Source organism: Athene noctua, chromosome 25 (genome assembly GCF_965140245.1).
Source record: "Athene noctua chromosome 25, bAthNoc1.hap1.1, whole genome shotgun sequence".
Taxonomy (NCBI): Eukaryota; Metazoa; Chordata; class Aves; order Strigiformes; family Strigidae; genus Athene; species Athene noctua.
Window position 1 is genome coordinate 6,906,553 of NC_134061.1, and position 12,338 is coordinate 6,918,890.

At 52.2% G+C, this 12,338-nt stretch overlaps 1 protein-coding gene across 1 annotated transcript; it reads right to left on the reverse strand.

Annotated features, from left to right (window-relative positions):
* Window positions 1-8,564: 8,564 nt before the first annotated feature.
* Window positions 8,565-8,870, reverse strand: LOC141970334 (feather keratin Cos1-2-like). The gene has a single exon (XM_074926862.1). It carries the CDS (start codon window positions 8,868-8,870, stop codon window positions 8,565-8,567), a length of 306 nt encoding a protein of 101 aa, XP_074782963.1.
* Window positions 8,871-12,338: the final 3,468 nt, after the last annotated feature.

Below are 12,338 nucleotides of genomic sequence, written 5' to 3' on the forward strand. Positions count from 1 at the left end.
GATACAAATCGCTCTCTAAAAAACGTTACCATGATGAAGGAAGTCTATTTGCTTCCAGCGCTGGGAGTGTGGGCAGTGGGCTTTGTTGTCCTCTTCTCCCAGGTGACTCTGCGTCACCCTTTTTGCACCATTTTTACTATGATGCTTGGGCATGGCCAGTGCTGGGACAAGCACGCCAGAAGTAAAGCTATTGCCCAGCCTGGCTCAGAGGTGCAGTGGGGGATGCCTCAGTGTGTGCTGTGTGGTTGAGCAGGTGCCTGAATGTGCAACTGCATCCCCAAGACAGGAGCGGTGCTTGTGTCCTGGGGCTGCCTGGGGGTGGGAGAGAATGGGGGTCTCCCAGAGTCCCAGGCAAGGTAAGGAACTGTCTAGTCAGATACTGGCAATTCACCCAGTGGCAGCAGTGCAGGTCTCGTGTGGGAGGAGGGGAGGAGGGACATGGCAAGAATGTGTCCAGTGGCCAAAGGGATGGACAGGTTCAGTGGGTCCCCCCCACATCTCCAGCAGGAAGAATGTGCAGGGAACCTCCCCTGGACTGCTGGGCCCTTTGTGTCCCAACCCCTGTTGTGAGCTCAGCTTTGCCTTCGGCAGCTCCTCCCCTACATTCAGCGAACTGTAGATGACGGAGAAGTGCCAGCCTTTTAATTGCTACCTTGAACTGAGGGTGGAGGTTGAAAAAGAAATTTCAGAGTATCACAGAAGAAAAAATACCTAAACTTCTGCATTAATAATGAAGCCAGATGTCCTGCACGGAAACTCAGAGAAGATGAACGCCCGGAGCATGCCATGGGAAGGAACAGGAACGTGGGACACTGGAGGGCCCAACTTTCTGTACTGCCACTCTGTGTCATGCTGCCATCGACCCAGTTACCCACCATCTATAAACTGTGAATTGATGACAAAAAAGCAGGGATTCCCAACACATGTGCACAGGGAACAGATGTTTTGTGGTACTGGGACCTGCAGAGCTCAGCTTACACAGTCCCCATCAACCTTATTCCCAGAGGAGATAGGAGCAGTGCCTTGATAACTCTGCCACCCGGATTCGCCTTTAGACAATCAGGCAAGAAGAGGGCATGTCAACAGAGGACTTGGCAACCTGGCCCTGCAGAAGAGAAGGACCTGTGCCCACATTTCAAATCCCCAGCTGGGAAAAGGGCAATTTTTTCAGGGGCCTTTGGATGGATGGATGGATGGATGGATGGATGGATGGATGGAAGTGTTCTGTTAATCTTCCTGACTGAGGCCTCAGATGTGCTTTTGATCAAACCAGTGCCCAAAATCATCAGTCAGAAAAGAGGGATGCTTGTAAACAAAAGTTTCCTGCTGTAGACAACGATAATGCTGAGTGTGTCCCATTGTCACCTCCACATCTCAGAGGGACTACAGTGATCATCTCTTGCACAGGTCTTGTACCCATGGGGGTACTGGGTTACCAGGGACTCCTGTGTGTGACCCAGTGTGCTTAATCCCGATACTGACTCGTGAATGATGTCAGCCCTACATGCCTGCCAAAGCCTGGGCCCTGCCAAGTGCCGTAGGGATGGGGTAGGGTTGCATGGGGGAGCGATCCTGCTGCCTGCCATCATGTGTGCTGGACGTGGCTCTAGACTGGGCAGTGGAGGAGACAAGAAGGTGGAAGTGAAACCAAGGGGCATCCCTGAGTCTATTCCGCTCATCCACACTCCTGCCATCTTTTGGGGATGTCTTCTGTCCTCTTCCCCAGCACAGCACTCACCAGAGCAGGAGGCACACCAGTCCTATGAGCTTGCAGGGTGGCTTGTCTCCATGGCCTCCCACAGAGTCCTAGCTATCACCTTGGGACAGCAGAGATTTTTGCAGGACCTGAGAGGGTATTTCTGGGCAGAGACATTGCAAGGCAAAGGCTTATTGCCCCTTGCTCTGGGGTACCTGGGGATGTTTTGCATAGTGCCACAGAACAGCACCCCAAAGAGGATTCTGCAGTGTGTCCCAACCTGCCAATCTTCTGGATGTCGTGAAGGGCGCCCTTATACCTTCATCCTATTCCCTGCTAAGATCAAAGACATTCTCCCTGAACTGCTTGGGAGAGTACACATGGAGGAAAGGACCACCTGGAGGCCCAGGCTGAGATGTAGAAACCTTTACTGAGTCTAAAAAGGAAATCGAGGTCACTCCAAGCACAAGCCTTCAGTGCAGGGATCACGAGCAGCCAGAGAGAGGCTGCGACCCCCGGCCATGATAATGTTTATGCAGGGCATCCACCTGCCTTTCTTGCAGAGTGCAGGATGGCTTTGAAGAGCCTTGAAGTCCAGGGGAGCAGAAGAATGAAAAGAGAGAAAAAGAGGTAGGTGGAAAAATGGAAGGAAAGACATAGGCCATCTTTCCAAAGAGCACAGGCTGGCCCCTTCCTGCCATCATCTTCTGGAGGAGCTGGAGAAGTTCAATTCCTGTGAAAGCAAAGGCCTGAAGATTTATCCTTTGTCCAGCACCATGTCCAGAGATCTTAGGGAGACTTCCCAAGAGCTATGTATGCCAGGCACCTTTAACAGGGGGGGCATCTCCCGCTGGAGTAGCGGCTGCTAATGCAGGAGAGGTCAAAGCCCCCAGAGTTGATGGGCACTCCGTCACAGCTGAGGATGCGGCCAACGGCAGCGGAGGTGGAGGAGCCCACAACGGTGTTCTGTGGGAAGGAGCTGAGGATGGGGCCGGGCAGGGTCACCACCACGGGGGAGGGCTGGATGGCCACGGTGGAGTCCTGGCACTGCCTGACACAGGGCTCATTGCAGCTGTTGGCCAGCGGGGTCGGGCCGCAGGGCTGGCAGCAGGGCTCGCAGGGCACACACGGTTTGCAGCAGGACATGTCTTGTGACACGATTTGCACCTGCAAGATAGGTCAGTGGGGAAGAAATATATGGGGATGCATGATGAGCTATTTGTCACTGCAATATGAGGCTGTGCAGAGATGTATGAGGGATTCTTGGACTCATTCTGCCCAAGTCCAGAAAAAGCCAGCAGCTCCTATGTGGCTACTCTCTACCCCTGAGTACAGAAGCCTCCTCAGTACTACCCCAGCCTCCCTCCAAGCTGAACCTCTCCCCGCTCCCCTCTCCCATGACAAGCAGCCCCAAGATCTGGTATGGAACAAAGCCGGTCTCAGCTGACAGGTTCACTGAAGTGAGACCTCCTTTGTGAGAAAGCAGAGAGGGAGAAGGGACCTCAAACTCACCTGGTTCTCAAGGAGAAGGAGGCAAGAGAAGTGGATGAGAGAGCGAGGAGCTGTGCTGGCTTTTATGCTGGACCTTTACTGCCCCAGGCTGACAGAGGCATCCCTTGTAGAGGTGGTTATTATCTGACAAGCTCATCCTGAATGCAAAACATCCCACCTAATGCTATGGGCTGTGTTTTGGCTTCCGGAATCGCTGTCTTTTCATTTCCTGCTTGATGCAAAGTACATTCCCCAGTTAAGGCATCTTTTGTGTGAAATGATGGGAGCCCCATCATTTGCGGAGCAAAACACATCAACATGACATTCAACTCCTTACATCCTAGAGGAGTCCATTAAAGGACACTCAAGGTAGAGTAAACAGCTGGGTTAGACAACGCACACATGTGCACATGAACACAGACGCACACACACAAACAAATCTAGACCTCTAGTCATTAAGAGTTAGTTGAGGAGATTCAAGATGCTAAAAGAGAGATGTCTACACTGTCCACAGATGTCTTGGAACTGACAGAATCATCTCCTCCAAGCCCTGTTTTCAAGGGTTTCGTGTGTCTGAGGGAAGACTGATCTCTGCTTCTTGAGAGCAGAAGATGCAGGTGATGAGAGTAACATGCCCAGCTTGAGCCAGTTCGCTCCCACAAAAGCCCTTTCCCTGCTCTCTGTCTGTCTCTGAGTACCGTGGACATGGACGTGGGCTTTAGGCATGGGATGGAGGTGCTTGTAGGCGCTGGCAGGACAGACTGTGGGTTCACACCTGATCACATGATGAAGCAAGCCATGGAGATGTGACCAGGCAGGCTGGCCCTGCTGTGAGCTTCTGCTGTCTGGGGAGTTCAGAGGCCACCGTAGGTCAAGGGCAGTGTCATTGTTTCCTGAAAGAGGAGTTGTTCCGCTTGCCGTGCACATCTGCTATGGGGTGGGATAATTCCCGTGTGTGAGCTGATGTCTCTTCAGTGTCTGTGGGAAGGGTCTGGAGGCTCTGCAGTTGGGAAAAGCCTCATAGTCACAGTCCAAAGCCCAGGTACACGTGGGTGACTTTGACCACCTCAGGATCTACTGCAGGAGGAAAATGGCTGGGCACAAGCAAAGCAGAACATGTCTAGTGTGTATGAAAGACAAATATTTGATGCAGGAAATCCATGAAAAGGCAATGCAGAGACTCTCTTAGACCTGCTACTCACAAATGAGGAAGAACTGTTGGATGATGTAAAGGTCAAGGGCAGCCTTGCCCTCACTGTCCAGGAGACTGTGGAGCTCAGGATGCTCAGAGGCCTGACAGGACAAACAGGAGGATGAGCGCCCCTGACTGGAGAAGAGCACGGCTTAGTCTCACCAGGGACTTTCCTGCTTGGCTGGATGCCATGGGAAACTGCCCTGGAGCACAGAGGGTCCCGGGAGAGGGGGTTAACCTTCAAGACAGCCTCCTCAGAGCACAAGGATGGTCTCTGCAAGGTGCAGAACGGCGAGTCAGGAAAAGCCAAAGCACAGCTGGAGTGGAAACTGGTAATGGAGGTGAAGGGAAACAAGAAAGTTATCTCTGAGCCAATTGGCAGCAAAAGGAAGGCTACGTATTGCTCGTTGGGGAAGGGGACTTGGTCACAAAAGGCCAAGGGAAAAAGCTGAGGTACTCGATGCCTATTTCTTCTCAGTGTTTACTGATAGTGCTAATCCTCCAGCCCACCACACCCCGGAACCTTCCCGCACCTCTCTGGGAATAAAGCAGCACCCACAGTAAAAGAATAAACAACGAAGGAGCTCTTACTCTCACCTGGCGATACACAAGTCAAAGAGATCACTTGGGAGGCATCTAAAGGCGTTTCAAGGAGCTGACAGTCCCTGGAATGGAGATGGAGCAAATGTTCTCAGAAGCCGTTCCTGAGCTCATGAAAGACTCAAGATGGGCTTGGAAGCAGCTCACATGAGTGGGCTGAGGCCAAATCACGCCTGAGCGACCTCATTGCTCTCTGTGAGGAGGTGACTGGCTCTGTGGGGAAGGGGAGGGGCACTGGCTCAGCTGTACCTGGATTTTAGCAAGACCACTGACATACGCTCACGTGTGCACACACACGCACACCTATACTCGCACCGAGGTACGCACACACACAGGCATGCACACACAGAGACATGTGTCATATCTGAGCACTTAGAAAGAGGTGTGTGCACACAGGTTTCCAAAGGAGCCCACGAGCAGGCACAGGCACAGCCACCCCCCAAACCAACATGTACACACAGATATTCCACACACATGCTGACATATATGCATCCTCCTGCACCCATGGCTGTGCAGATACACTTGCACGTTCATGCACAGCGCTGTGCACGCATAAAAGCACACACCTACACCCCCCTGTGCCCACACACTTACATCTCTGCAGACCATTGTCACACCCGTCCGTGCTCAGCTGCATGAAGGCACGTGCATGTGATAAAACACATACGCCCTCATCAACAGATGTGCACAAACAGACCCGCAGCCAATATTTGTGCACACTCCTGCTTGCCTGTGCATTGCCCCAGGCACACACAGACACACGTATGTGCAAATGGACACGTGAGCACAGCCAGAAGAACATGTATGTGAGCATGAACATGCACACACAGCTCTGACAACCAGGAAGTTCAATGCCAGTTCTCAGCCTCTTGCCAAGACAAGTCCTAGGCAAGTCCTTCAGGCCCTGGAGTGAAGGCAGTGAATCAGTTCCTGCCATTGCCATCAGCTTTAGGGAGATCAGGGGTTTGACTGGGCTTTATTCAGGTGTTTTCTCCCTAGAAAAGTGAGAGACGAAGCTGTCATGGCTTTTCCAGGCATTGAGCCTTTCTGTGTCCAGGGTCTGTGTGTCAGGGATATAGGTAATAACTAGAGCACATCCATATTGCTGCAGCCACAAAGAATCCCCACATCACAAGTGAGAAAATTCTTAGAGCCTTAGATGCTCTCAGCTATTCTTAGTGACTTCATGAAGGGAGATGCAAGAGTGGGGGACTGGCCCCTGTTGTGGAAAGGAAATGGTGCCTCAGTGGTGTATTCACACAGCAGCAGAGAGTGGTGTCCCTGGGACAAGCCAGACTCCCCACAGACTGCAGACACTGGGGCTGGGGAACCAGTAATGAGAGTGTCTGTTTCCAGTAAGAGAGGCACTCAGCCTCTTCCAAATATTCCTTAGAATGTCATTAATTAGTGCAAAAGCTGCAAAGGAGGAGAGGATAGTATAGGAACCTTACATCCCTGCAGATGCTGGGAACCCTGAGCTGCTCTACATCAGCTGCTCTCCCAGAATGAGAGAATCAACGAACAGTTGAGGTCGGAAGGGACCTCTGGGTGTCATCTGGTCCAAGGGCCCTGATCAAACACGGCCACCTAGAGCCAGTTGCCCAGAACCGTGTCCAGGTGGTTTTGGAGGAGGGAAGATCAGTGACCTCCCAGGGCAACCCACAGCAGTTCTCAGTCACTCCCACAGCACAGTACAATGTGATGACCCCTTGCCAGGGCACAGGGCACTGTCCACGTCCCATCCACACACGCATTACCCCATTCGGGTCAGTCAGGCTTTTAGAGTGTTTAATTCAAATGGAAACAGATCTCGTCATCATTTCAGCTGTCAAACACCACAGCCTGGCCAGTGCTGGCAGTGAACAAATACCAGCAGCTTTCACATCCCTGTTTCATAGGGTGTAAATCAAAGTATACAGCACAGGAATAAGTGCAATGTAAAGAACAGCTCCTGCTCTGTCAGCCAATGGTTGAAATCACCACAAATAAAACTTAACTTCTGGCACAAATGCCCTTAGGCTGAAGTGTAACGCCTGCATGGATCCTGTGCCCTTTTCCTACATTTCCAAGAGCTCTTTAGTTGGGCCGGCAAACTAGGGCTCATGCCAGGAGTCAGCAGCAGCACTTTGGCAGTGCTTTGGCCAAAGGCCTTACTCATCTGTCCGGAACAATGCCATCCCTCCCTCTTCTACATGGACAATTGCAGGCAGGATCATCATTGCCAAGGAACTGAGGGACGTTCTGCTTGTCACAAGGTTTAGTGTGGTAGCACAGGAGGTCTATGGGATGATGATGATGATGGTTATTAGCAGCATGACTATGGAAAAATCTAATCAGGCATGCAAGTGAAACACTGTGATAGACCTTTTGGCCTTCAGTTATTCTAAGCTGTGCTTCCTGAGCTGTAATTCCCTCTCGATGAAGCACAGGGGTGTGGGGATTTCCATTCTTCCACTTGGACACTTCTGTCAACGCATCTGGAGGTTCATATAGGAAACAGCATATGAGAGAGTAGTGGCTGCTGAGACACATTTCCACTGATCAGAAGGGATGAGACTTACAAGAAAATCCTCCCTCACCAGAACGGCAGCAATTCCTGAGGAGAAACTCTCTGGATGGACCAATGAAGCAGACAAGAGCTCTGCACCTACCCACAGCTCTCTTGGGAAGTGCACCCAGCACCCTTGTCCTCACCGATCTTCATGTTCTCCTGCACACTCTGTCTCAGAGCAATTAGATCCCCTCAGAAATACTCTGTTTACTGTCCCCATTTCTGTGCTGACTACCCGCAGCTCCCACAGGTGTAGCTCCCATGTCCAGCCTCAAGACATTCAGCAGCATGGGCGACTTTTCCCTGCTAGTCCCGTGCAGGTGTGCTGGCCGTGGGCCTAGACTGAGTGGTGGAGGGCAGAGGAAGGTGGAGTAGCAGCTCTGGGCCATCCCAAGGGCTGTTCCCTCCTTTACCACTCTTGCCATTGTGCAAAGCAAATCACCTTTCAGAGCCCAAAGCCAAGCCCCTGCACAAGCCAGCGCGGCTCCAGCCATAGCAAGAGGAAGGCTCTTGCTGAGGAGCTGATGGGGCTGCTGACCCCTCAGAGCCTCCTGCCTTTCTGGGCGTTTGTGCACAGAGACACAACAAGGCAAGGTCTCCCTGTGCCCTTCACCCCCTTCCACCCAGAGCAACACCCTTCTCCTTTGGCAGCTTGGGCAGTGTCCACAGAGGGAAGGACCACATGGAGGCCAGGCCTGAATGCAGCAGAACTTTAATGGGTCAAAAGAAGGAAACAAAGTCCCTCCAAGTGGAGGTCAGCAGCACAGAAAGCCCCAGGGGCAGCTGAGACCCTGCAGTCCTTGGCCGTAGAGAAGTTCCTGCGTGATGTCTGTCTGCCTGTCCCAGGGAGGGAGAGGAGATAGATGGACCTTACCCAGCTGGTGCTGGGGTGTGTGGGGGGAAAGGTAGCAAAGAAAATGGAAAGAAAGGCAAAACCATTCAGCTATCCTGAAACAAGCTCCAAAAGTTGATCCTCTGCCCAGCACCATGTTCTGAGTTCCTCAAGGTGTGTCCATGGGGCTTTGCCAGCCCCTTTAGCAGGGGGGGCACCTTCTGCCACAGTAGCGGCTGGTAATGAAGGAGAGGTCAAAGCCCCCAGAGTTGATGGGCACTCCGTCACAGCTGAGGATGCGGCCAACGGCAGCGGAGGTGGAGGAGCCCACAACGGTGTTCTGTGGGAAGGAGCTGAGGATGGGGCCGGGCAGGGTCACCACCACGGGGGAGGGCTGGATGGCCACGGTGGAGTCCTGGCACTGCCTGACACAGAGCTCATTGCAGCTGTTGGCCAGCGGGGTCGGGCCGCAGGGCCGGCATGGCAGGCACTGGTCGTAGCAGGACATGTCTCTGAGGGTGGAGGTGCACCTGGGTAGAAGCAGGGAGGAAGCAGAGCACAAGGGTGGGTGAGGACCTGCCTGGTTACCCTGTCACCAAGGAGCCAAGGCCAGTACATACTGGGGAGATGGAACTTTGACAAGACCCACACATATCAGCCTGGCCCAATGAAGATCTATCCTAATTCATAAACCAAACGTCCCCTAGTCTTTCTCCAACCAGACCTGGTCCTCACTTCCCTTTGTCATGACAAGAAGATCCAGACCCCAGGACAGGACAGAGCAATATCAGCTGGGATGTCTCCCAAGTGCAGATCTCCCTATGGAAGAGGAGGAGAAGGGGCTTCAGACTCACCTGGTTCCCAAGCAGAAGGAGCCAAGAGAAGGGCATGAGAGAGCAGGGACTTGGGCTGCCTTTTATACCTGCCCTTCACTGCCGCAGGACCAGAGGCACCCTTTGCAGAGGTAACCATTTTCTGACAAGCTCATCTTGAATGCAAACCATCGCAGCTAATGATATGGGCTGTGCTTTCCTTTCCTGCACTGCTCCTTTTCATTGCCAGGTCTGTGCCATGCCCATTGCCCAGTGGAGGCTTGTTCTGAGCGCTGGGATGAAAGGCCCCAGGATTTCTAGGGCAGGAATGCAGCAGTGCTGGCAGAAGACTCAGCTCAAGTGTTGGATGTTTCCAGAGCAGGCAAGTGATGTCAGCCTGGGTCGCTCGGGTGGGGCTGTTTGAAGTGTTATTAGAATGAAATTCCAGCCCTCCTCAGACGGATGCCGTGGGATCCCACCCATGAAGTTATACCGTGTCCATATGTTTGCCTGCCTCCCTCCTCAGCTCACCTCCGTGGTCACTTGTTGTTGCCTCCCCAGGTGTAGGTGTTGTGCTGCTGGGGTTTGACCCCACCCTGCCTGACACTGCCCAGTCCCCAGGGATCCTCAGCAGTGTCCATGGTCCGTTGTGTTCCCGTGCTTGTTCTTTTCTTGTGTTTACCTGTAAGCAGACACGTTTGTGTGGATGCATGTGGGAGTACAAATCTGTATAGAATTCCATGTTAGTGTACATGAGCCGGGGTGTGTGTGTGTGTGTGTGTCCTTGTGTGTCCTTCATCACGAGGGAATGTGCTGCTCATGGCAGGGACACTCTCCTCTGCTCTGTCCATGAGCACCACAGAGCAGCAGGTTCCCGGGGTCAGAAGGAGCCTGAGTGCAGCTGAACGGTGATGGCACCAGCCTGCTAGAGATGTGTCCAGGGAAGAGGCTCTGAAGTGCAGCCCCTGGCTCCTGAGCCCTCCTTTTCCTGCCCCTCCAAAGCTCACGCTCCGCTGCTGCCAATGTCAGGCCACTACAAGGATGGTTTCACTCCACCTTGGGCCCTTAGTTTAATTCAGTGTATGAAGTGCTAAGGCTTGGACAACTGGCCCAAGCCAGAGTTGACCTATTGATGAATCCTCTATATTTTATAAGTGATAACCATTGTCCTAATACTTATTATACTAAGTTAGAACAAACTGCCTGTTTTTCTCTAAAAAGTGGATGTATTGAAGCCTGAACAACAGGCCCTGAACTGAAGGCGTTACCTCCGTATGGAATCATTAGTGAAATGTGTATGGAAGATGCAGCTATGTTGAATGTATATTCATCTTCCTGTGTGGCTAAAATAACAGGGTCATGGAGACAATGGTTTGTCACTGTGGCCTGTTGTGAGACCCTGCGCATAATCCAATTAGATAAGAAGTGAAACTCCTCTAGATTCCCCCTTGAGCTCTAGCCAGGCTCTGGGGGAATCTAATGTGAGATTTAAACCAGATATTTCTGCTTAAAAACAAAGGTGCCAGCTATTCTGGCTTGCTGATTTTGGGGTATATATGGCCAGACCCACTCACAACGACTCTGGATGCCTCACCTATGGGTGGACGCACCGCATAGGATTTCCCACTTGCAGGGACAGGCTCTGCAAACCCTCGCTGTGGCTGGGGCTCCCCAGAGATTGCAGATCTGGATGATGGTAAAGTATGCAAGTGGTGATGGATCTTTCTTAATCACTATTCTTTCTCTCAGGTAGTAAAGGTTTGATGCATTACCCTCTATTTTCCCATTTGTTTAAATGCACTCTTCTGCCTTTTCTTACTCTATGTTTCTGTATTACTGTGTTACATTATTTAGTTCTGCCCAGTAAAACACGCCTGCTCTTTTCACACTGGTGTCTGAGTTTACTTGGTATGCTTAAACAGCAAAAGAGTGTAACATCATGGAATGCCTCAGCATGGCTGGCAGTGCCCCCTCCCTGCCTCTCCAGGCCAGGACACGGCTACTCTCCCCAGCTCTAGAGAGATCAGAGGGATGGGGATTGCTTTCTGGGCAAGGAGAAAGGCTGAGGAATCCTGCTGGCCATGTGCTGGCCATCCCTGAGGGGATCTGCTTCCCGGGCAGTGTTGGTGCTGTCTGCAGCAGGACATATCACAATGTACCTGTGCAGATCATAGGTCAGGTGCTGAGTCAGGCAGGACCTGAGACCTTGGACCAAAGAGATAATGAATGAAAGGAACACAGAGCCTGATATCACTGTGCTCTGAGGGGAAGTGACAGACCCTGTGGCTCTCACAAGGAAAGCCAAAGAAATGATGGCTGCCTTGGACTTCAGCCCACAGGGACCACAAGGGAAAGTGCCTTAGGTTTGACACCACATCCCCCAAAGCCTGCTGCTGTCCCACAGGGCTGTCCAGGGGAGACTCTCTTGCCAACAAGGGCTGTCTACAGTGGGTCAATGTTCTAAGCCCATCTCCCCCCCTGAATATTTGTCTGCCTGGGCTCAGGCCCAGCTTGGACACAGGGCAGCCAAGGCTTCTCCCTTCCCTTGAGTGACCTCGGTGAGATCAGTGCCAGGGAGCTCTGCTGGGAGAGCTCAGCCAGGGCTCATTCCCCTCTCCGTGGAGCTGCTGCTGGGCTGAGGCTCTGCTGTAGCTGAGGGAAAACTTGCTGGTGGCTCAGAAGGGAACAGGCACTGTGGAGTAAGGGGGGGGCAAGGGAGGTGTGTACCTAGAGTTCAGCAAGAACATGAATGCCTCTCTCACACTAAATTTATGATGAAATTTTTGAGAAATGTGTTCAGTGAGAGAATGATAATGTGGGTGGAATATTGTCTGGACTGCCAGGCTCAAGGAGGGTTTGAGTGGTGCAAATCCCAGCTGACAAACACTTACTGATGGGCTTTCTCAGGGATCAGCAGGAGGATCAATACTCCAAAGATTTCATGAACACATCGAGCGGTGGGAAGGTCAGAGCTTCCTGCAAGAAGGGGGATGACACCCAACCACAGGCAACAGGCAGACACTGATCTCTGTCAGACAAATTGTTCCCAGCAGATCCAGGAAATAAGACTCCAAAGGAAGGAGAGAAGACGGACTAGACTGTGGAGGTGCTCTGTGACAGCAGTCGAGGATTCTGGAACAGGGAGATTTCTAGATGAGCAAGAG

Bases quoted from the DNA above. Each gene is read 5' to 3' on its own strand.
- LOC141970334 (XM_074926862.1), bottom strand. From the start codon at position 8,870: ATGTCCTGCTACGACCAGTGCCTGCCATGCCGGCCCTGCGGCCCGACC.